Source organism: Hyperolius riggenbachi, chromosome 1 (assembly GCF_040937935.1).
Source record: "Hyperolius riggenbachi isolate aHypRig1 chromosome 1, aHypRig1.pri, whole genome shotgun sequence".
Classification (NCBI taxonomy): domain Eukaryota; kingdom Metazoa; phylum Chordata; class Amphibia; order Anura; family Hyperoliidae; genus Hyperolius; species Hyperolius riggenbachi.
Window position 1 is genome coordinate 275,406,692 of NC_090646.1, and position 25,670 is coordinate 275,432,361.

General features: G+C 44.0%; 1 protein-coding gene and 1 long non-coding RNA gene across 9 annotated transcripts in view; one reads left to right on the top strand and one right to left on the bottom strand.

Annotated features, from left to right (window-relative positions):
- EPHA5 (EPH receptor A5) overlaps window positions 1-25,670 on the bottom strand; it is a 479,253-nt gene that overhangs the window by 102,135 nt on the left and 351,448 nt on the right. For all 8 annotated transcript variants that reach the window (XM_068233605.1, XM_068233607.1, XM_068233606.1 and 5 more), the window contains one exon: window positions 14,489-14,613. In XM_068233605.1, the coding sequence (XP_068089706.1) occupies window positions 14,489-14,613 (125 nt within the window). The remainder of the gene's footprint in view (window positions 1-14,488; window positions 14,614-25,670) is intronic.
- The window catches only part of LOC137506606 (uncharacterized), a 67,986-nt gene continuing 66,215 nt past the window's right edge, over window positions 23,900-25,670 (top strand). The window contains exon 1 of the long non-coding RNA XR_011020460.1: window positions 23,900-23,960. This is a non-coding gene — a long non-coding RNA (uncharacterized lncRNA). The remainder of the gene's footprint in view (window positions 23,961-25,670) is intronic.

Consider the following 25,670-nt stretch of genomic DNA (forward strand, 5'->3'; position numbering starts at 1 on the left):
CTAATCTACTGTTTCCACCTTTTTCCTCCAGATTGTTAGTTAACAAGAGCGGAGCCCCTCCCCTAGCGTCTTTATATAAATCAATAATAATAATAACAGCAATAATAGTAATAATAAGATGGTATTAGATTTCAAGGACACCTGCAATAAGAGGAATATGTAGGCTGCCATATTTGTTTCCTTTTAAACAATTCCAGTTGCCTGGCTGTCCTGCTGATCTTCTGCCTTTAAATCTTTTAGCCATAGACCGTGTACAAGCATGCAGATCAGCAGTGGTGCTCAGCAGAGCTCGAATATTCGAGTAGCTCGAATATTCGAGCTCTTTTCCAGCTATTCGAGCTCGGTATTCGAGCTCCGAATAGCTGTAGCTATTCGAATAGGCTATTCGCGTACACTCGAATAGCCCATTCACTATTCGAGCTATTCGAGCAAACGGCGCTATTCGAGCTCGGTACCGAGCTCGAATAGCGTCATAGCCCAGATTGATGTCCTTAGAGCCAATCAGAGGGCTCCCAGGCCCTCTGACGGCAGCCAATCACAGAGGGGGACCCGGGCCAGCCCCTACCCTATAAATAGCGGCCGCCATGTTCCGTTTCTCCGTGCTTGCCTGAGACTTGCATAGAGAGAGAGTTGCTCCTTTGTGCTTTGGCTTAGCAAGAGCTTTATTGTGGTCATTTACCTAGCGTTTTTGCTCACATACACCTCCTATACACACCTATATTGTTGTTAGTTAGTTAGACATTGTATTTTAGTTAGTAGCTTTTGTGTTACATAGAGACAGGCCAGCTGCTGCAGGCTTACAGCTTTAGGCCTCAGGGCCTGCCTGTGTGGGCAGCTGTCCTCCTGTCCTCTGTTTATTTCTCTCTATTCTATACCAGTATTTCTGCTGTCCTTTACTACTGATTGTATTAGTATTGTAGTTATATACTGTAACTGTACTAGGACACTCACTGTCACTGTTCATAGGCTACTAGCTGCTCCTGCGTGTGTGCACTCACTGTCTGTGTACACACTACACACACTCTATTTCCAAGTTCTGATAACTGATTGATTATTGTAATTGAATATTGTAATTAGTTAGTTGTACTCACTGTTACTACTTACTGTACTAGGAGTCTAGGACACTCAGTCACTGTTCATAGGCTACTAGCTCCTGCGTGTGTGCACTCACTGTCTGTGTACACACTACACACACTCTATTTCCTTCTGATAACTGATTGATTATTGTAATTAGTTAGTTGTACTTACTGTTACTACTTACTGTACTAGGAGTCTAGGACACTCAGTCACTGTTCATAGGCTACTAGCTCCTGCGTGTGTGCACTCACTGTCTGTGTACACACTACACACACTCTATTTCCTTCTGATAACTGATTGATTATTGTAATTAGTTAGTTGTACTTACTGTTACTACTTACTGTACTAGGAGTCTAGGACACTCAGTCACTGTTCATAGGCTACTAGCTCCTGCGTGTGTGCACTCACTGTCTGTGTACACACTACACACACTCTATTTCCTTCTGATAACTGATTGATTATTGTAATTAGTTAGTTGTACTTACTGACTGTTACTACTTACTTACTTACTGTACTAGGGACACTCACTCAGTCACTGTTCATAGGCTAGCTCCTGCGCGTGTTTGCGCGTGCGTGCACTCACTGTCTGTAGTGTACACACACTAAATTTACTTGTGATTACTACTGATTATTGTAACTGCTAGTTGTACTTCCTGACTGTTACTACTTACTTACTGTACTAGGGACACTCACTCAGTCACCTCACCCACCAACCCACTCCATTAAAGTACCCCACTTTTCACCCGCCCTTTTAAAAAACTTTTGTCTATACGCCCAAAACATCGAAGATGTCTGGAAGTGGCAGCCAGCGCGGTTTGGGCAAGGGGAAGGGCAGCAAGGGAATCAGGAGGAGAGGGAGCAGCATTGTGGCAAGCCGCGGGCGCGGGCGCGCCACCATGCACAGTTCCGCAGCAGCGTCAGTGGCTAACATTCCTCCCATAGCCACTGGCCGTGGACGCCTTGGGCGCCGCCCAGCAGGAGCATCTGCAACTCACGCTGCAGAGACACAGCAGCAGCAGCGTGTAGCACCTGCTCCGATTTTCCTCCAGCCGGGTCGGAAACGTCCCATTGAGGAAAAGCATGCAGACACTGTGGTGCAACTCATGACGGAGGATGAGCAGCCCGCCATCAGCTCTGCATCTGAGGCCTCCACCCTCACCACCACCACCACCACCCCTGTTCGCAGCAGCCGCCCAGCAGGGTCTGGGGAGGAGGCCAGTTCACCGTCACTCGCCGACCTGTCATTCAGCAGTCTTTTGACCCCAGGCATCATGAGTAAATTGTCTGCTGTTGTTGGCGATCTTGAGGAGGAGATGCTGATGGGCACTTTGGGGGATGAGGGATTGGACAGCAAGACTGTGGCGACAGTCAAGCAGCCCATCCATGCATCAGGAGAGGAGTTTGGGGGGTCCTCATCCCAGCAGGACATGTTTCAGGAGGGGGAGGATGTTGATGACCCGGTGACAGACAGAGACTGGGTGCCACCACCTCCAGGGGATGTCGTCCTCAGCAGCTCTGAGGAGGAGGAGGAGGATGCTCTTGTGGGCCTTGCAAGGAGGCGCATCATTGCAAGCATTGGCAGCAGCAGTAGGCAGGTCCCACAGCCTGCTGGTGTCTCAGGCTCAGCAGCAGCAGCAGCAGCATCTGCCAGTACCACCACCAGCCGCACCCAAGCCCCCCAAGCCCCACCCCCAACCACCACAGGGAGACAGGCAGCAGCGCTTCCATGCCGTAGGGGGATGTTTCTGTCACCAATCTGGCGCTTTTTCACCATGCCCACAGTGTACAGCAAGTACGCCACTTGCAACCACTGTCAGCGGAAGTTGAGCAGAGGTGCAGACCCCTTAAAGTTCTGCACCAGCTCGCTCATCAACCACCTTGCTGCGAAACATTTCCACCAGCATCAGGAGTTCCAGAGGCTGAAGGCATCTGGTGCTGGCAGTGGCACCACACCCATCACTGCACAGCCTTCAGCAGCAGCAGCAACAGCAGCCACCCGCCCTCCTGCTCCTCCAGCAGCACCAGCAGGAGTGCGGAAACGCACTGCTCCTCCCCCCTCTGCAACTCCTGCCGCTGACACTGAGGCCTGTTCTGGCAGCCAGTCCTCAGTGGCCTCCTCCGCTGTGTCTGCTGATTCCCGTGCCAGCAAAAGGCCACGCCAGAGCCTTTTGAGCGAGTCCTTCCAGGGGGTGGTTAGGGCTCTGCCTCCCAGCAGCCGTCGCGTGCGGCAGCTGAACGGCTTGCTGGCACGGGCCATGTGCTCCCAACTCCTGCCGTACACGCTCGTGCAGGAGGGGAGCGACATTCGTGCGCTGCTTGCTTGCGCAGCCCCAGACTGGCAGCTCCCCAGCAGACACTTTTTCTCCCGCAAGGCCATTCCTGCACTGCACCGCTTTGTGATGGCCAATGTGGAGCGAGGGCTGGAGCACGCGGTTGGTGAAAGGGTCCACGTCACCATGGACTCCTGGAGCAGCCGCTTCGGGACAGGCCGCTACCTGTCCTTCACTGTCCACTGGGTCAGCTTGGTGGAAGGGGGTGAGGATGGGAGAGCAGCAGCGGGCACAGCAGCAGCAGCAACACAGTGGGTGGTGCCACCCCGCAGGGTCAGGGGAACTGCAGCAGGTTCCTCCGATCCTCTGCCATCCTCCGGCACACCTGGCCAAACCCCCCGCTTCAGCAGCAGCGTGAAGGCCCGCCACTGCCAAGCGCTGCTGCACTTGGTCAGCCTTGGGAAGACCAAGCTGACGGCAACCCATGTGTTGGCCAAACTCCAGGAGCAGGAGAGGATTTGGCTGACCCCCAGAGGCCTCAGAGTCGGAGAGGTGGTGGCCGACAATGGGGCCAATCTGGTTGCCGCAATAGACAGGGGAAACCTGACCCACATCCCTTGTCTTGCCCACGTGCTGAACCTGGTAGTGCAGAAGTTCTTGCGCACCTACCAGGGGATGGGCGAACTGCTGGAAACGGCAAGGAACGTTGTGCGTCACTTCCGGCACTCGGCTGCAGCCTGTGCGAGCCTGGAAGACGTGCAAAAGGAGCTGGATCTGCCACGCCATCGGCTGATCCTTGACGTTCCGACTTGCTGGAACTCCACCCTGGCGATGTTGGAGCGTCTGGTTGAACAGAAGCGCGCTGTCAAACAGTACCTTGCCCTGGCCACTGTTTCCGCCGCTCAGAGAAGGGACAAGACCAGCAACATCCCGTCCATCGTCCCCGATGATGACTGGAGGCACATGCAGCAGGTGTGCTTAGTGCTGGCTCCCTTTCTGCAGGCCACTAACATGGTGAGCAGGGACCATGCTATGGTCTGCGAGTGGGTGCCCCTGGTTTGTCTGCTGAACAGGGCCCTCGATGCTTTGCTGGAACAGGGAGCGGCAGCCTTGGACCAGCAGGAGCGGCAAGCAGCTGCACAGTCCACCTCTGAGGGGGAGGAGGAGGAGGACTTGGTGGAGGTCCCTGACCTTGCTGCTGATGAGGGGGAGCAGCACAGTGCAGCTGAGTTGGTGCGGGGGTGGAGAGAGGATGAGGCTGACGAGGCAGAGGAGGAGGATGAGGACAGCAGCACTGCCGTCGATGTGCCAGCAGACGTGGCCCGCCTCTTCCCAATGGCAGCGCACATGCTGACGTGCCTGCGCAGAGACCCCAGGGTGATCCAGATGAAGCAGAGGGAGGACATCTGGATCAGCATGATGTTGGACCCACGCCTCAAGGGGAAGTTGAGCCAGTTCCTGCCGCCTGCAGGAGGAGACCCAGCGCAACAAATAAGGAGCTTGCAGCAGGCCCTTGTTGAGCGCTTGGAGGAAGCCTTCCCCCAGCCTTCCACCCCCACTGTCCAGCAGCCAGCACAGAGGCAGCAGCAGGTGCCTGCATCCAGCAGCAAGCGCCCCACAGACCTGCTGTCTCTCAGCCACGAGCTCTACAGGACTGTAGAGGCTCCGGCAGCAGTGACTAGAGAGGAGGTGCATGCAGCAGCATCCTCCACCGGTCACAGCCAGCGCCTGACCCGCATGGTGGCTGACTACATGGGGTCCTACAGCGGGCTTGACAGCGATGCCCCTGTTGATCCCATGGAGTATTGGGTCAAGCGCCTGGAGATCTGGAGCGAGCTGGCGCAGTACGCCCTGGAAGTGCTGTCCTGCCCCCCTTCCAGCGTGCTGTCCGAGCGCTGCTTCAGTGCAGCTGGTGGTGTGGTCACCGAGAAACGCTCACGTCTGTCTCACAAGTCTGTGGACAGACTGACGTTTCTCAAGATGAACCAGGCGTGGGTGGAAGGCGAGTTCCTGGCCCCTGTTGTCAGCGAGAGGGGGACATGAACTGGCTAAGAACCATCGTTAATGTGCCTTACCACCCTTTACCACCTCCTGGCTCCTGCTCACTAAGCCAGCCTGGTTCACTTTGACTATTAAGTCGCCTGCAGCCACACATTTTACACCTACAGTGGGCTGCGTACTGCCCTTCTGCTGTCTGTCTGTGTTTCCCACTGCCAGGGTACACAGATTTACCTTCTGCTGCCACTCTGCCACCAGCTATTACGTCAAACAATAGCTATATATCTGTGTAATTTGTTTTACAAACAAAACCAAAAAACCATTAAAAAAAAAAGGTTTAATTTTTCTGAGGTGCCCGGGTTGAAAACTGTGTTGTCCCAGTTGTGTATTGGACACAATGTGGGCTACACGACCGCTGTCTGGGACCTCCTGCCTGCTGTGTTTATTTACAGCCCTGGTATCACCGCTAGGTACCAGGGCTATTATGTCACGCTGCCTGCCTGCTGCCACACTCACACTACTCCTCCATTCCTCCTGCTGATGCTGCTGTCTGTCTGTGTTTCCCAACGCCAGGGTACACAGATTTACCTTCTGCTGCCACTCTGCCACCAGCTATTACGTCAAACAATAGCTGCTCACATTACTCCTCCATTCCTCCTGCTGCTGCTGCTGCTGTCTGTCTGTCTGTGTTTCCCAACGCCAGGGTACACAGATTTACCTTCTGCTGCCACTCTGCCACCAGCTATTACGTCAAAAAATAGCTATATCTGTCTGTGTAATTTGTTGTAAAAACAAAACTACAAAACCATAAAAAAAAAAAAAGGTTTAATTTTTCTGAGGTGCCCGGGTTGAAAACTGTGTTGTCCCAGTTGTGTATTGGACACAATGTGGGCTGCACGACCGCTGTCTGGGACCTCCTGCCTGCTGTGTTTATTTACAGCCCTGGTATCACCGCTAGGTACCAGGGCTATTATGTCACGCTGCCTGCCTCATTGACTGCCTGCTGCCACACACTCATCCTCCTCCTCCTGCTGCTGAATTTACCTCCTGCTGTTTGTGTGTTTCCACTGCCAGGGAGCACATACAATGGCGCTTCCAACATGCGTGCGCCACCAGCTATTTGTTACGCTCAAAAATAGCTGCATTTCTTTAAAAAAAAAATTTGAAAAGAGAAATAAGTGAAGAAGAAGACGATATAGAAGAAGATGAAGAAGATGAAGAAGAAGAAGATGAAGAAGAAGAAGAAGAAGATGAAGAAGAAGAAGAAGGAGAAGAAGATGAAGATGAAGAAGATGAAGAAGAAGAAGATGAAGAAGATGAAGAAGATGAAGATGAAGAAGATGAAGAAGAAGAAGATGAAGAAGAAGAAGATGAAGAAGAAGAAGATGAAGATGATGAAGAAGAAGAAGATGAAGAAGAAGATGAAGATGATGAAGAAGATGAAGAAGATGAAGAAGAAGAAGATGATGATGAAGAAGAAGAAGATGAAGAAGAAGATGAAGAAGATGAAGAAGAAGAAGATGAAGAAGATGAAGATGATGAAGAAGATGAAGAAGAAGAAGATGAAGATGATGAAGAAGAAGAAGATGAAGAAGAAGATGAAGATGATGAAGAAGAAGAAGATGAAGAAGATGAAGAAGATGAAGAAGATGAAGAAGAAGAAGATGATGAAGAAGAAGAAGAAGAAGATGAAGAAGATGAAGAAGAAGAAGAAGAAGATGAAGAAGTTGAAGATGAAGAAGATGAAGAAGAAGATGAAGAAGATGAAGAAGATGAAGAAGAAGAAGAAGATGAAGAAGTTGAAGATGAAGAAGATGAAGAAGAAGAAGAAGAAGAAGATGAAGAAGATGAAGAAGATGAAGAAGAAGATGAAGAAGATGAAGAAGAAGATGAAGAAGATGAAGAAAAAGAAGATGAAGAAGAAGAAGATGATGATGAAGAAGATGAAGAAGAAGAAGAAGACAATATAAAAGAAGAAGAAGAAGATATAGAAGAAGATATAGAAGAAGAAGATATAGAAGAAGAAGATATAGAAGAAGAAGAAGAAGAAGAAGAAGAAGATATAGAAGATAAAGAAGAAGAAGAAGAAGTATATACAGTACTGAACAAATTTCTGGACACAACTTCTCTTTTCAACTTTTTTTTTTTTAAAGGAACATCCCCACATAATCACTTGCTGTTGTTACTTGGAAAAAAAGAGGTTTCTTGCATCATTCACCCTCAAAACAAGTGTTGGAAGCTATTTAAGGCCATTTCGAATAGTCAGCTCGAATAATGAGCTCGAATACCGACTCGAATAGTGAGCTCGAATTCCGAGGTCGAATCGAATAGTAAAAATTATTCGACTCGAATATTCGACTGATCTTGAATAATTTACTATTCGAATTCGACCTAACTCGAATTTTGAAAAGGGGTATTTGAGCACCACTACAGATCAGATGTTTCAGACAAAAATCTGACAAGATTAGCTGCATGCTTCTTTCAGGTGTATGATCCAGACACGGCTGAGGCCAGAATAATCAGTGGGATGCCAGGCAACTGGTATTGTTTAAAAGGAAAGAAATATGGCATCCTCCATACACCTGATGCTTCAGATTCCCTTTAAGCCTGACTGCAATAAAAGCTGAGCAATCCTATTTCTTTGACTGGAAATACATATTTTACTACCGTTATCACCAAATGTTTTGCCCTTTTTGTTTGCTAATTGCTGAAACTCTATTACATAGACAGGGTTAGAAAAGGATAAGGTAAGATCATTTTTATATTATGTTCAGTTCAGCTGTGCTTTTTCTCCAGGCCCAGGGTCAGACCTTTAGCTTGGATATACTAAATAGAGAAAGTAGATATGGATCCCAAACAATATTGAGGAAGCAGGAAATCTGGGCACATGAGGCAAGTGGACAAAAAGGGCGCCGCCATTCACGCCCATAATAAATATCGTTTAATGGGCGCAGTCAGGAAAAAAGGGCGCCTGAAGATTATTAACATTTTCAAATGGCGCCTGGAAATTATTAACATTTTCAAACTGCTCTTGTGATGATTTCAGTTTACAAAATGCGCCCGTGACAAATAACGTTTACAAAAATACTAAACATATCTATCGTATTTAACTAAAACGTTATTTAAAATGTTATCCCTTTTAAATAATACATAATTGTAAAACATTCTTATTCACATAATAAAGTGATCAGTAAGTAAATTGTAATATATTTGTTCTAGTTACTATTTGTAAAACAGTATTGTCCACACAATAAAGCAATCACTAAGGGGGTTTTAGGGCTAGGCACCACTAGGGTGGGGGTTAGGGTTAGGCACCACCAGGAGGGATTTAGGGTTAGGCACCAGCAGGGAGGTCTTAGGGTTAGGCCCCACCAGGGGAGTCTTAGAGTTAGGCACCACCAGGGTGGTCTTAGGGTTAGGCACCACAAGAGGGGTCTCAGGGTTAGGCACCACCAGGGAGGTCTTAGGGTTAGGCATCACCAGGGGGGTCTTAGGGTTAGGCACCACCAGGGGGTCTAAGGGTTAGGGATGGGTAGAGGAAAGGTTCAGTGTGAGAGTAGGGTTAGGTTTAGTTGTAGTAAAATGTTAGTAATATTTACTAATATTTTACAACAGTTATTACGAACGTACTTATATATTTTTTTTATCGTTATAAACAATATTTTCAGATTTTATTACATGAAGACACGATAAATGAAGCTTATACACAATATTATACAATTATAACGATTATACATAGATTATCATTTTTTTAACAAACGTAATTATAAGTTTCACTTTTAAAACAGGGAAGATTATAGTTTTCACAATTTTCGATTTCATACACATTATTAAATGTTTTTTTAATTTGTAAAACATTATTGTAAACGAAATACAACACAATATTTTTATAAACGCTATTACCACTTATTGTTTACACCACACGCCCTTTTGTCCCCGACGCCCTTTTTGCATGTATGCTCTAACTGCATCTGCCAGTTAGAAGAATAAGATGAACAACATGCAGAGTATTTTGTTAGCAGAAACAAATTAGAAATATTCTCGCATACACAGACTGAACAGTTCTCTATTCCTACCTAGCACATCATCTTCTCATCAGAATATTCCCACTACTGAGAAATGAACTGATTTGTAATATCTCTGGTGCATGTAAGGCTGAACTACACATACAATTTTAATTGGTGGTTTTGTAAGAGATTAACCTCTTCTGAAAGATCACCAGTTTTGCACCAAATGGATATTTATGTGAGCCGGCACACTAGAGACATTTTAATTACCTGGTAGTGCAATCAATTTCCTACAAGTGAGCAACACCATAGTTTATTTGCATGTTGTTTCCTGCCTCCGAAGGCTTCACTGAACTAAGCAATTAACTGTAGGTCCTGGAGATATCTCAGATATTTTCTGCATTTTTAGGGGGTGTGAGAGATTCAATTAGTGCTGAGAGCCATTTGCAGTAGAAAAGCAATACATACACTTTCAATGCTGAGAGAATGCAGCTTAGCCATTAGTAAAAGCAAGACATTTTGAATCAGGATAATGCCATTTATTGGCTAACTTAGAAGAAAAGGAGTAAGACAGCACATAGGAATCAAGTCTGAAAAAGGCTTATTAGCTAAAAGCTTACTCCTTTTCTTCTAAATTAGCCAATACACGAAATCATCCTGATTCAATTTTTCATCAATAGACAGGGATTCCCCCAAGCTTTATTAAACAGCACTTTCTCCATCCTATCTAAGCAGCATTTCACATCAATGGGCAGGAATTCCTCCAAACCTAAACTACCAATCATCAGCAGGCAGAATCATTTTCCTTCCATAAAACGCCAGACAAAATTGGGCAGAGTACCCCTTTAAATTCCCAAGCATAATGCCCTTTGGTCTGCAGCCCAGCCTAATAATGATCCCGATGCTGTGCCCTGTTTTCCCTGGTGCTTTAGAGGTCCACAATCCCTCTTATAGTATTCATTGGTGGTCTAGTGTCTCCCCTTCTAATATAGATTTTCATGGTAGTCTCATGGTTCATCCCTCCATATAGTTTCCCCTAGTAGTCTAGAGTAGAAATGGCCCGAACGGTTTGCTGCAGAACGGTTCCCGGCGAACCTCTGGGGTTCACGATCGCGGAGAACCGCAAACTTTTCCGGAAGTTCGGTTCGCCCCCACACTGCATATACCTACCTGTTGTTCACTTGAGTCAGTGCACCCACCTACCTACGTGAGCGCACGCAGTGTCACTGTGCCTGTCCGGTACCTGTCTGTGTATGACATGTGCACATTGTAATACCCATCACTGCATATACGTTCCTGTTGTTCACTTCAGTCAGTGCACCCACCTACCTACATGAGCGCACGCAGTGTCACTGTGCCTGTCCGCTACCTGTCTGTGTGTGACAGAAGGTCGGTAAATTACTGCTGCCCATTGAGCGGTAGAGCAGAGCAGTGTGACGATTTTCTCTTTTGCCCTGCACAAATGACTCTACAAATGACTCAGACAGATGACTCGCACAGACTTTCCCTGCCTGCACAAATGACTCACACAGACGGCTCTCTGGCTCTCTCCACAGATGACTCAAACAGACTTCGGCTCTCTGCACTTTGCATTCATCAGAGGTGTTGGTAACTTGTTAACACCTCACCAGAGATGTCAGTAACTATCGTCAGGCTTACCGCTTTTTGCTGGCTTTATGAATTGACATTTGCTGACAATTTACTGACATGTGTTGGAGGTAACTACAGCCAAGTCGGTAATTTATCCCCTGGTCGGTAATGTCAGCTTTTCATGCGGTAACAGCCTTTATGAATTGACACATTTCTAAGTGGTCGGGAAAGTCTGCTGTTTTCAGCATTACCGCATGAGGTAATGCTTTATGAATCGAGGCCATTGTCACTGAGAAGAGAAGTCGCCTAAGTCACAAAAGTGTTCAATACCTGACCTCTATCAAAATGAATGAGGCATGGATCTGGGAGGGCTACTGCCAGCCCTAAGACTAAGTCAGTCCCCACACACAGCATCTCTGCCTGCACGCTGTGTGACTGCCTGCCCCAAGACTAAGTCGCTCCCCACACAGCACCTCTGCCCGCAGGCTGCTTGACTGCCTTCTCCGCCACTACCAACAGTGTCCAGGACACCAGGTGGATTCCTGAATTTTGAAAGCCGCTATAATAATTTTTCTGGCGCATGTACATGCTTGCCTAATTTTTCTGGCTGCACTGCAGGTGCAACAACAAAACAAAAGGCATGTACATGTGCCAATTCCCCTTGCGTATCACAATGAAGCAATAACTTTTCTGGCCAGCATAAGTGTTTCTAGTTTGCAAAGTTCGCCTCCCCATTGAAGTCTATTGCGGTTCGCGAAAGTTCGTGCGAACCAAACTTTTGTGGAACTTTGCCTACCCGGTTCACGAACCGAAAATCGGAGGTTCGGGCCAGTCTTGAGCAGTGTTTCTCAACCCTATCCTCAAGGCCCACCAACAGTACACGTTTTGCAGAAAAACACAAACATTCACAGGTGAGATAATTAGTGTCTCAGCAGAACTCATTTACTACATCTGTGGTTTTCTGCAAAACATGTACTGTTGAGGGTACTTGAGGACTGAGTTGAGAAACACTGGTCTAGAGGTCCCCCCCTCAAAAGTTTTCTTTGGTAGAGTAAAGGACTACCCTTTCAATATAGCATTCCCTGGTAGTCTAGTGGTCACTCCTTCCCCTTACAGTAATCTGGTCTAGTGGTCTCTCCATCCCCCTCACAGTATTCATTGGTGGTCCAGTGGTCCCCCCTTCCCTTTACAAAATGCCCTGGTGGTCTATTTGTTCTTCCACCCCACTCACAGTATCCCTGGAGGTCTAGTGATCCACATTCCCCTTACAGTATCCACATTCCCCTTCCCAACATTCCCCTTACAGTATGCTGTGGTTGTTTAGAGGAGGTGAGCCTCAACCCTAAGCCCCACTGCTGTGCGTTGCTCTGCATACTGCAAGGTCCCTAGGATAGTGAGGGAGGAGAAAAGTTGGGCACTCCTCCCCATGTCCCTTGTGTTGCCAGTCTGCCACTGTTAAGGGCCAGACCCCAGGCTTCCCTCAAGCCTTCCATATAATGAATGGCATGCAATTTCTAGACTTCTTTAACCAATAGTTATAGTACTATTTATTCACAAAGTCTGATTAATCAATGATACAGTCCCATAAACATAATTCACTATTTCAGAGAGTGCATTAACTTTTCCAGAGTCTTCAGGCTGTACCCTGTACTTCATTTCAGTCAATGATTACCTTTGGTGCCTTACTTGGCTAAAGCCTAGCAACAGAGATCTTGAAGCTCACTGGGGGCTCACCCTTAATTCTAGTGCCAAGGGGTGGAGGGGCTAACTACCATTACTCCTGTGGTGGTAGGTGCTTAACTCCTGGTGCTGACTTATGGTGGAATCTGGGAGAACCATTTAATAAGCAGACTAATTGGGCTTTCTGGGATTGATATTTGTTTTCAGTAATTACCTTATTTTCTATGCATTTTAAAGGGGAAAACAAGGAAAAAATGAAAAAATACACAATTTCTCCAATTTCACCCCCTATATTTTTAATATAAACACTGCTACTGTACATAAAACCCACACATTTTATCTGCCTGTTTGTCCTGGTTATAACAAGATTTTAATTATGTCCCTATTACAAAGTATGGTGACAATATAGTATTTGGAAATAAAGGTGTATTTTTTTGGGTGGGTTTTTTCACTATGTGCACGTGCACAGGACTGCACGTGCACGTGCGGGAATGCCTGTGCACACACACGCGGGAGCGCAAGCGCGCACAGCGGCAGTGCATGACGTTTTAAAACGTCCTGGAGCCATTAAGAGGCTCCAGCAGGACGTTTTATTACGTCTGCATGTCACTAAGTGGGTAAGGTGTTCTTGCTTATTAAAAGGTGGCTTTCGAGATTGCTGGCAATGTTTATTTCCATTTAATTGAGAAGCCAAAATCCATCTCATGAGTGGCCAGTGCTACCTGCATCCTTATTTCTACATGTTTTGCACTATATCTACACAGTTCAAAACAGTGTGTGAATAGTGAGGGGAAAGCAGACTTGGAAAATACAGCTGGTTGTGTAAAAGGGCCCTAAATCACACATTTTGTTTCCTTGTCCCACAGCAAGCATGTAAATCAGGTGTTCTTAAATAAGCATGCAGCCAGTGTAGTTAGACTTGAGTCAGGTGTGTGACTCAAACTACTGAAGCCAAAAAGATAATTATGACAGCAAAGCAATTTGTAACAACATTAGATTGTAAGGTCTTCTGGGAGAAATGCTGATGTGATTAGGTCTCTGTGTTCTGCAATGCACCGTGTAAAATATTGCCTCTATATAAAGCGAATAAATAAGTAATGCTATTTATAAAATGTATATTTTTTTAAGTGTCAGGAAAGGAGAGCAAAGTTTAGTTGCTATTGGTTACAAAAAAGCACATGTGGAAGTCTAACTTGGTTTTTCAACTTGTAACCTTGTAGCCGTCTAAACAATGACATTAATTTCCATTCCATTTTTTTTTGCACTCTCCTTCAACATATTAGTTGATATTGCTTCGTTTTTAGTAAGGGTCTCTCTTATCACATCTCATAATTGCTTTTGCCAGTGGCACTGTGCTGGACTCACAAAGAGAAATGACAGATAGATCCACTAGAGAGAGGTTCATATTTCAGCAATGGTTTCATTTCCTGCTTTTTGTTCCCAACTTTACCAACGTAATCAATGATTTACGGGCAGTAATTTAAGCAAATTATTTACAACCAAGCCGATTTCCTGCCTGTCTGTAGTAAATAGATATATATTTCAATGCATAACAATGAACACATAGCAGAATTATAAAGCGAAGGGGCTGTAAATATTGGCTATATAATGTTTGGACTGTTTTGGTGACCTTTATTCAGATGAGTAAAGTCTGCCAATAACTCCATGCTGAACTTTTAATGTATTTTCCCCAGCTGACGTGCCACACTAATGAAAAACACACACTGGAAGTCACACTGGTAATTTATAGCAGACACAATCAATTAGTAATCAATTACACTGTGCAGTTGTTGGCTCCCTGACTAGGATTAGCTGGCAAGAGCGAAACAACACAAAGATATAACTGTACGTTACAAAAGGTCAGACCTTTTCAAAGTATTTGATCTCATATTCCAGGATGATACCATTGGGTCGCTCTGGCTCCTGCCAAGACAAGGAGATGCTATTTTTGGCAATCTTTCCTTTCTTCACATGAGTGACTGGAGATGGTGCTGCAAAAACAAAATGCTAAAATGAATTACAAATGTAGTTTACATTTTATACTGTATATTTCCATAGCATTTATTTATTCATTCATTTGCTTTTGTTTTAGCTCATGTGATCAGTATAAATTTACATGAAAATAACATAAAAGTAGGGAATAAAAATATTCAGTATAGTAAATAAATGTATGTACAGTATATTGACAAAAACATGGTATTGAGTAAAACATAACTGCTGAAATTAAAATACATGCACACATGTACAACCTGTACCAATAGATTATAGTTTTGTGCAGCAACTTAGCTACAGTTTGTTGCTCGATCAAAGGAAGCTGAGCTGAGTATAGCAGACCATAGCAAGGAAAGGTAGGGGACACACATGGCTAAATAGTGTCCATTTTAGTGGTTTCTTATTGAGATGGCCCGAACCTTTGATTTTAGGTTCGCGAACCTCCGCAAACGTTCGCGAACTTGTGAAATTTCGCGAACCCCAATACACTTCAATGGGGAGGCGAACTTTGAAAACTAGAAACATTTATGCTGGCCACAAAAGTGATGGAAAAGATGTTTCAAGGGGTCTAACATCTGAGTTTTTGGATGGATGAGTGGGATAGACTCCAAAAGTCCGGGGGAAAAATCTGGAAAGCAGCGTTTTAAGGGCAGAAATCACATTGCTTGCTAAATTGGAGGCCTAAAGTGCTTAAAAAAAATCTTGCATGTGTATACATCAATCAGGGAGTGTAATTAGAGTACTTCTTCACACTGACACACCAAACTCACTGTGTAACATACCGCAAGCTGTTTGTGTAGTGATGGCCATGCTGGACTGGTGCCATGGTACCATGGCGAGAGTGCAGGCGATAGTGGTTTTCAAGCCCATATGGTCGCCAGGCTGAGGTAGCTCAATGACAGAACAACAGTGATTGTCCAGCTGATCGAATTTGGTCTGTCCACAATGAAGCAACAACCTTATTATCTTTGGTGTGCCACCCCTGAGACACTCATATAGCCATCGGTCATTGCTTCATTGTGATACGCAAGCCCCTTCACCGCAGCAAGGTAACGATCACAAAGGGGAATTGACACATGTACATGCCTTTTGTTTTGTTCTTGCAGCCGCAGTGCAGCCAGAAAAATTAGGCAGGCATGTACACGCACCAGAAAAATTATTATAGCGGCCTCTGCTAGCTGCGGCCTAAAAATTTCAGGAATCCACCTGGAGTCCTGGTGGACCCTGTTGGTGGTGGCAGAGAAGGCAGTCAAGTGGCCTGCATGCAGAGATGCTGTGTGGGGACCGACTTAGTCTTGGGGCAGGCAGTTACACGGTGTGCAGGTAGAGATGCTGTGTGTGGGGACTGACTTAGTCTTCGGGCAGGCCTGAGCGTGCTTTGCAGACCAGGCATCCATGGTCAGATGGACCCTTGACCCAACGCTGTGTGCCAGAGATGTCACCACTTGCTTTTCAACATCACGGTACAGTTTAGGTATCGCCTTTTTGAGAAAAAATTGCGGCCTGGTATCTTCCACTGCGGTGTGTGGCTTTGCTTTTGTGCGCTGCTTTTCCTCAGGTGGTCATCCCATTACAGTTTGTGCTTTGTAATCATGTGCCTTCGTAAGGTAGTTGTCCCACGCGGGTCTTTTTTCGGTGGCAGAGAGTACAGATGGAATTGCTCTTATCTAAGGCAGACACACAAAAAAATCTCCACACCGCTGAGCCCTGGGTTGATGGCACTTCGGTGGTGGTGGCCGACTGAGTGTTAAGTGGGGTGCCAGAATCAGAGCAGGAGGAGGAAGATATGTCACGCTTCCGTGCGGAAGCTGAGAAAGATGAGGTGTTCTGTGTTAAATAGTCAACTACGTCCTGACAATATTGGTGGTTGATGGCATGTGCCTTCTTCTGAACACTGTACTTTATTGGTCGAGGACCGCACAAAATCACGACAGCGCGAGCTCCAACAGACCTTCCAGGTGGCCTACCTCTGGTTCTGCCTTTTGTTTTGTCCATATTGGGGGGGGGGGATGAAGTGAAAGGTATGCACTGACTTGACTAATACAATGTACGGTTACACAGGTGAAGTGAACAGGTATGTAGTGACTGCTGGTACAACAATGTGCGGTTACACAGATGCAGTGAACAGGTTGCAGTGACTGGTATTACAAATGTGCAGCTGCCTGTCACACGCACACACACAGGTACCCTGAACAGGTGCAATGACTGGTGGTATTAACAATGCGTGCGCTCACGTATGTATAGGTAGGTCGGTGCACTGGACAGTGAACAGGTGCAGTGATTGGGATTACAAATGTGCAGCTGCCTGTCACACACACAGACTGCAATGACAGGTGCAGTGACTGGTGGTATTAACAATGCGTGCACTCACGTAGGTATAGGTAGGTAGGTGCACTAAACAGTGAACAGGTGCAGTGATTGGGATGGGATTACAAATGTGCAGCTGCCTGTCACACACACAGGAAATCACTGAATGTGCTGGGCCTGGCAGTGGCACAGTAGGAATTAAGGTGCCAAAAGCCAGCTGCGACTGACTGACAGGGCTGTATATAATGCAAGTGGGCCACAAAAATAAGAAAAAATAGATCACAAGAACAACATTAGTTCTCAAAATAGCTGTTGAGGGGTGCTTTTTTAGCAATAAGAATCAGCAAGGAGCAAGCTAACAAGCCTACAAGAGCCTAACTAATCTTTCCCTATGTGAGTCTGCAGCAGCTCTCCCTTCTCTAATTACTGCAGGCACACGAGTGAGTCCAATGCCTGACGCTGCCTGCCTTTTATAAGGGGGGGAGTGGCTCCAGGAGGGAGTGTAGCCTGATTGACTACAATGTGCCTGCTGACTGTGATGTGGAGGGTCAAAGTTGACCCTAATAATGCACTATGGGGGCAAACCGAACTTCCGCAAAAGTTTGCGGTTCTCCGCAATCGCGAACCACGGAAGTTCGCGGTGAACCGTTCGCCGGCAAAAAGTTCGGGCCATCTCTAGTTTCTTGTGGGCTTACACATATTTCTGGAGAAGCAAAAAGAAGGAGAAGTAAAAAGGCGCTACTCTGTCTCCCTTTCCCCCCAATCAATCAGCTGCTTGATTCTCAAGGTGTGGGTATCCCTTTAATCCCCACCAAACATAAAAATAGACAAAAAACAGAGAATTGCGCTATTCTCTGTTTTTTGTCCCTTACACATATTTCTGTTTTCCCCTGCAATTCTGTATTGAGGTTGCATGCACTACATTTTTCACTTGCATTTGTGAATCACTTGTGATTTCCGCATAATGCATTGAAATGGGACAAACACATCAAAATTCCATCAACAACTGCACAATGAAAAATGCAAATGCATTGGAAAACACAGAAATGCAGTACCATAAAAAAAAGTATGCATTTCACATCCTGCAAGTGTGACCCGTGGTGTACTAAAAGGATACTGAACACATTTTGTGAACAGGGATGGACAGAGACATGCAAATAATTTGGATGAAATGAATTGAATCAAATTCCACTGTAGCTAGATGTGATAGGCCCATTTTCAAGCTACATCAATTTGCATACAAAATGTGTATAACTCTGCATCAACCAGGAATTATTTGCATCTTATTGACCATCTTTAATGGTCAATGATATGCAAACATTCTGGCTTGTATGCAAATTTATGCAACTTGGAACTGGAAATCAAAGAAATGTGCTGCCTTCTTTGACTGGCCTGGTTCCAAGCTGCATACAATTTGCATGAAATGTGCTTGCAAGTCACAAAGATTTATTAGCATCTTGCATACAACCTTTTTAATGATATACATGTCATTTGATAGCAATCAATGTGCATATACATGGTTATTGTATTAAATCCAGGTAATTAAAGTTCTCATTGCAGTAATGTGCATGTGGCTCTAAGCTATAAGCTGCTAGTTAACCACCAGTTATTAAACCTCAGTATCATTAGGTGTTACCAAAGGAGAATTGCAATCTCTGGCAACCTAACAGTAGAAATGTTGGCGCTAGCCTACTTTAGGGGACCCAACATGAAACCTCATAGGTAACAGGTCTTCAATCACATTACTCTCTTACAACACAAAGCATTGTGATTGGTCAAATAATGTGGGTGTGGTTTATTACAACCTATTGGAAACCTAACAGTTCAAGAGGGTGCTGTCTATCCAATCACGTTAGCTGAATTTCCCTATTAGGATTACTGCTGGGTCCAATAAAGTAAACAGAAACGGAAAAAGTAGAAGGGTTGCAGTGGCTGGATAGTGTACTGGTTAAGGGCTCTGAATCTAACACAGGAGACCAGGGTTTGAATTTCAGCTCTTCCTGTTCATTAAGCCAGGACTTATTAAGGAGACCTTGGGCAAGACAGTCTCATGGCAACAGTGCTCCTGCATTCTTTGGCACCATTACAATGCCATGCTATCACAATTCAACATGCACAGTTTGGACGGGCCCTATGCCCTGTGCTGTATTCCCAGAGTTTGCACAGCTGAATCCAATATGGAGTATGAGTGATCATATGTTATCTCAAAATCATCCAGCAAAAACCATTCGCAGTTTAACAATATGTGCTGTGGACATCTGTAAAGTTACTCTGACACTGAATAAAATCAGATAGGGAAAAAATAAAGAAACACTATACTAAGAGTAACTGATAAAGCTGGTAATTTAAGCCCCTTGAGCTTTCTTTCATAAAAGTGTTAGAGTGTAACTGTGCGATAAAGACCAATTAAGTATATCAAATCGATCCCTTAGGTATTCAGATGATAGTGTCTATTCTATCCACAGCACATCTGCGTTACAATGCACAAGCCTGGAGTGGAAAGGTAGAAGTATTTAAGTTTTTATTCTCAAACAACATGTAAGGTGATCCTTCTGACCTCACAAAGCCTGCAATCATTCCATCTTAAAAAGTCTGCAACTGGATACAGCACCATATGATTTGAAAGGAAAGCGAATTGCCCTGGAACCTGTTCTTAAAGGCCACTATTTCTGGAAGGGCAGCTCTCACAGCATATCAGAGAGTTGTGCTGCACATAAACTAACAATAGGCTTTCAGAGAAGCAGAACAACAAAAATGTGCATTTATCACATTTACACTGGTCCGTTCATTTTACTCCACTATGGAACCAACATCATGGCCTCAACTGAATGATTATTCAAGAGAAGTTTGCATACAAATATTTTTGCTCGCAAATAAATAAATACATAAATAAAAAAATACAATACATACAAAGTAAAGCGAAACCTTATGATCATTTCCAACATCCAGACATGTTCAAATACACAAACATATACATGCGCACTTGTACTGTACATAAATCACAGGAATTCTACACAAATGGCTGTCTTAAAAGAAAGATACTGAATCAAGTAGCAGGAAGCCTCTGGATTGTCCAGAGTCTTCTCACATCGGGGCTGGGCCCATCTGAACATAAAGGACAAGAGCTTGTTAATTATGTTCTTATGGCGATACTCCCATATGTGTACAAGAATTTCCGCACTATTTGTGCCCTAGTATGGTTCACACAGGCCCAGTAGAACAAAGCCACTCATACATGGCCTTTAGTTCTATTAGGCATGTGCCAAACGAACTTGCGCATGTGCAATACTGAGGCACTCATACACAGATGGGAGTGGGCCCCCAGAAGAAGAGAGTACTGGGCCGCGTCGGTGGACTCAAGGAGGATCAGGGAAGCCAAAATTTCACATGGAATTCCCCAAAAATCCTAATTTAGCAAATTCAAAATTTGTATTGCAAAACTACAAAATTGCTAAAAAAAGTTATTGCGGATACATTTTTATACTAACCATATTGGTATGGTTAGTGCCAACTCGGGAAAATATGTTCAAAGTAGGTTACAATTTCAATTCATATTTCTTCATTTTCCTATTTAACTTTATCATTTGTGTTCCTTGAGCAATGTTCATTTAAAAGGGTTGGAATTTGGCACTGGAGAAGGCTGCTAGTGAAATATCAGTAAAATTACAGATATTTCACTATTGTCAGTCCTAAATGCCAATCGTAAATCATTGGTAACTTTTGCAGATATTTTACTAACACCTAACCTAACCCTGTTCTCACATGAGCCATACCTCTATCGATGCCTAACCCTAGCCGACCTCCTTCACACAAAATTTGAAGACATTTACGCCTAACCCTAACCAACTCTCACACAAGCCGTCACCCTACTAATGCTTAACCATAACTGACCTCCTCCACACCACAATATCCAATGTCTGACTACTGACTCTCATTAATGATTCTCATTAACTTGTGAAGGTTTTATCGCGATCGTGTAAATGCTCATTTACATGACCACTCATTTCCAACACCACAAGCGATGCTTGCAAATTTGGCCAGGTGGATCAGGAAACAATTGTTAACCTCCTGAGCGATAATCCCGAGCTGAGCTCGGGGTATATCGCGCAGGAGGATTTCTCAGGCCCTGGTGGGCCGATTTGCATAATTTTTTTTTTGTTACACGCAGCTAGCACTTTGCTAGCTGCGTGTAACTTCCGATCGCCGCCGCTCGCCGCCGATCCGCCGCCGCTCGCCGTGCCGTGCAGCCCCCCCCCCTACCGACCCCTTGCGCAGCCTGGCCAATCAGTGCCAGGCAGCGCTGAGGGGTGGATCGGGACTCCCTCTGACGTCACGACGTCCATGACGTCGGTGACGTCATCCCGCCCCGTCGCCATGGCGACCGGGGAAGCCCAGCAGGAAATCCCGTTCTGAACGGGATTTCCTGCTTACTCTGATCGCCGAAGGCGATCGGAGTGGGTGGGGGGATGCCGCTGCGCTGCGGCTATCATGTAGCGAGCCCTGGGCTCGCTACATGATTTAAAAAATAAAAAAATTTAAAAAATAGTGCTGCACCACCTCCTGGGCGATATAATTGTATCGCCCAGAGGGTTAATCGGGGGAGATCCCCCATCCATCTGCCTGGGTCTGCCAGTGGCTAAGTAACTTAAGACCTTCATTATAATCCACTAGTATTCTACTAGAAAAATGGTCACCAATTTACTTAATAGCAGATTCTGGTACCAGTTGTCATTACAGCATCCTCCCAAGCCAAAAGAGTTTTCCCAGGTGTTATTGCCAGTCCCCCTCTCCTCACAAAAAAATGTGTGGGTTACAACCTCCCAAGCACTGTTCTTTTTTCATGAAAGTTGATATTTTCTAGGAAATTTAGAGCCTGAAAATCTTGCAGCTGTGCCCCATGAGCAATACCAACCCACTTTGCTCATAAGAAATGAGGGTCTTCTAGGACCAAAGAGGCAACAAAGCACAACCTCTTCACAAAGCAACCTAGATATTGTAATGCACAGGGTCTCATCCCCACCTTCTACAATGAGGGGTGAGGGTAATCAAATATGTGACAATAGTCCTTAGGGAGTTATTTATGGAGGCCATTGGAATCCTCCTTAGATAATAAAACAACCCACAAATATTGACCACTGTTCAGGTGAAATTAGCACATAAGTACTTCTTACTCATACCAAGTTATAATTATATAAGATTGCAAAGAAAAGAAAAAAAACAATAAAACAAAATCATGTTGTAACTTACATTTCATAAATTATCCCATTGGGAGAATTCTAATGTCATCAGAAAAATTCCCCCACACTAATGGTTCTTGAACTTAAAATCCCATGGCAAAAAAACCCCAAGAAAATAATATTAGTGGGCCAGATTTCTGTATCTCCATGGCAAATACAAAACAAAACCAAAAAATGTTCTTTAAAGTACACCAAATTTCTGTAATTAATATTCCCGGGTGAAAAAAAAATATTTCATGGCAAATTACTGTAATAGATGTTGCAAAGAAATTAAACAGCTGTATGTCGAATTCCTGGATTAAATGTTTCCCTCCATGTCCCCAGAAATGGCAAAAAAAAAATCCTATGCTGTGAAGCACAGCGGGTAAAAATAGGGGAACTAGACAGAAAAAAAGTATTTAATTAAATGCCTAATCAATATTTTATAAATGATCTTTTCCTCGATGTAATCTCGATTTTAGAGTCCCCTCTGACATCATAGTTTTAATCCACCAACAGTTCAACCAGCCATATTTTTCCCCATATGTGGGAACAATACATTTTATTTATTTAAAACAGTTGAGGGAGGGGTTGACCTAAACTAAAAGATCCCCTGATTAGTTTACTGAGGCTGCCAAGCAGTGTCTACTCCCAATTTCTGTGCACCAAACTTAAAAAAAATGAGTGGTGAAGTTTTTAAACACAGATGCCAAAATAGAATAAAAACGTCTAAAATCAGTTTAAGAAGGGGGAAGCGGTGGACTTACCTCCCTCAAGGAAATAAAGACAGGGATTCGTTATTTTATATTAAAAAAAATAACATTTATTATAAAAACTCCACTTTGCAACGCGTTTCATTTTCGGAGTATCTCCGGTTATTGCCTGATGAAGCGGGACTGTGCCTGGCGAAATGCATTGCAAAGTGGAGTTTTTATAATAAATGTTATTTTTTATATAAAATAATGAATACCTGTCTGTATTTCCTTGAGGGAGGTAAGTCCACCACTTCCCCCTTCTTAAACTGATTTTAGTCGTTTTTATTCTATTTTGGCGCCTCTGTTCAAAAACGTCAACATTATCTAGTCCACCCCAGGTGGAGGGGTGCAACCCTGCCTTTTTTCCTAACTACAGAGAGTGACTTCTTAAACCTGAGTGGGGTCAGGTCATAATTCTCCCCACCTGCGATTACAGTGGTTACCTATGTGGTAACCCATACTTGTGAGTATATTTTCACATTCTCTACAATTTATATCTGAATACCAGAATTACTACACTATATTGGGCTCTCGGTCTACACCTTTTCTTTTCTTTTCTTACAAGTAAAAAAAAAAAATTAGCTCCAGGATAAACTGCATAACCTCAGCAATTTATATTGCAATTTATATTGGTGACATAACTAGTTTGCGTTCTGGCTATGCATAAAAGAAACAACAAAAACACCAGTGGATTCTGGTAGAGCTCTTCACAAAATAAGTTAAGAGATGAAATGAATATATGTATGCTGTATGTTGATTTAATATAGAGATAGCTTAAGTTTACATAAAAAAAAGAAAAGTAAAAAAGAAAAGAAAGAAAAATCCTCACATAATTATTTAAATTTGTCAACTATTAAAAAAAAGAAAATTCTAGAACAGAACCGAAGATCTGCTTGCTGGCTTGTTTTTCATTCTAAAAAATTCTAGATCATTTATTCTGTGGGGCATGATTCAGCTACTATGTTAGAATTGGCTGCAGTATTAAGGCATCCATCAAGAAGACTGATTGCTGTATCATGTAGACTGGCAGACTTGGCATCGAAGGACATTTCCCACACAGCCCAACAGGTCTGGATGATTGGTATACTTATTTTTCTTTGCGTTTCATAATAGCAAAGGAAAGGCTGCAGCAGCTCCCTTTCAAGGAAAATACAGAATAGCGGATTAGAAGAGGAAAATGTTTAGGCTAAACTTCCACTGGCATGTTCAGCAAAATGTGTTCTATTTTTTCATTTTTTTAACTTGTGTGTTTATGTGCACTTGCATATAGAAATGTCACTGAATGAACAGGGGTTTTCAGAAACTTTCCTAATTCATATGAAAGAAGGAGGAATAAGTGGAATAATTTATTAGTCTTCAAAATGTTAAATATCATAGACAGACAATATTTTTTTAAGAGCCACATAAATTTTAGACTTATTCCATGTTATTTGGGCTTGGACCGGTATCATATAGATTAAAACCATTGCACCAGAGGGAACATCACATACGTTTGATAGTCTAAAGACTGTCTTCAATGTAGATAACCATATGTTACTCCAATACCTGCAACTCAGGCTTGCTATGCAGGCTTAATTTGGCCCCAATAGACTTACACTAGAGACAGATGATTAGGAACAACTGTTGACAACTTTTAAAAAACACTTTCTGACTTAAAGAAATTGTTTAATAAGGGATGGAAAAGGAGAAGTGGCAAAATGTATTAATAAGTGGAAAGAGTACATTGAGGGATTGGATAGGAAGGAATGGGAGACAGTCATACAGAGATGGTTACAGTAATTAAGTCGTAAGGAAATTTGGGCGGCGGTATGCCGCTAATGTAATTTCTCCACTATAAGGAGAATCCAAAGGCATAATGTTAAATTTGGGCGCAGTGCACCCAAATTTATGTGCCAGGATTCTCCTTATAGCACATAAATTACATTAGCGGCAATGGGCGCAGGGCTTTATCAGGTGAAGAGGGGCACCCATTAAAATAATGGCATTGGGGTGAAATTTGGGCCGTGGGCGACCGATAAGCATAAGACTTGGGAGGGGTTTTTTAAGGTTTATGTGGGGGAAGGAGGGTCCTAAATGTTGGTGGGGATCTTAAGGGTTAGGTGTGCGTGCTGGGGGGTCTTAAGGGTTAGGCGTGGGGGAGAGGAGTCCTAAGGGTTAGGCATGCGGGGGTTAAGGTTAGTTTTAGGTTTTAAGAGGAAGGGTTCTGTCTAAGAATAGGTTAGCACATAGTAAAATATTGATAAAGTTATCAATATTCTAATATAGTGGATAATAGAATATCTGTAAAATTAACAATATTCTATTGCCGTTATTTTGTGCCTATTTCTACCTGCAGCACTTTCAAAATGCCAAGCGAGAAACACTAAATGGAAAAGTGTGGAACTGTACTCTCATCACAAAATGGCTGTAGATCAAGCTTTACCACTACACAAATTTACCCACCAAAATAGAAATTGCCCTAAACATTTCACAAGATATGGGACACTTAGATTGCAATGTATTGTCCTCACTTGGTAGATGTGGATCAGGCATGGACAGTGATGTGACACGTGTGTTGAGGGTAGAAGGGCTGGTGGGACTTTGAGAAAATTTCTTCTTTCCACTCCCCCATTTCTTTCTTTATTTCTTTTTAAAATTTCCTCTAGATCTTTTTTTTTCCTATTCTTATAATCTTCAAGAGATATGACTATATGGCATTACATTCCTCCTGTCACAGGGAACGCAACACATTTACATTACTGTGTGCTGAGCGTGATGATATTATTGTACACAAGTGTG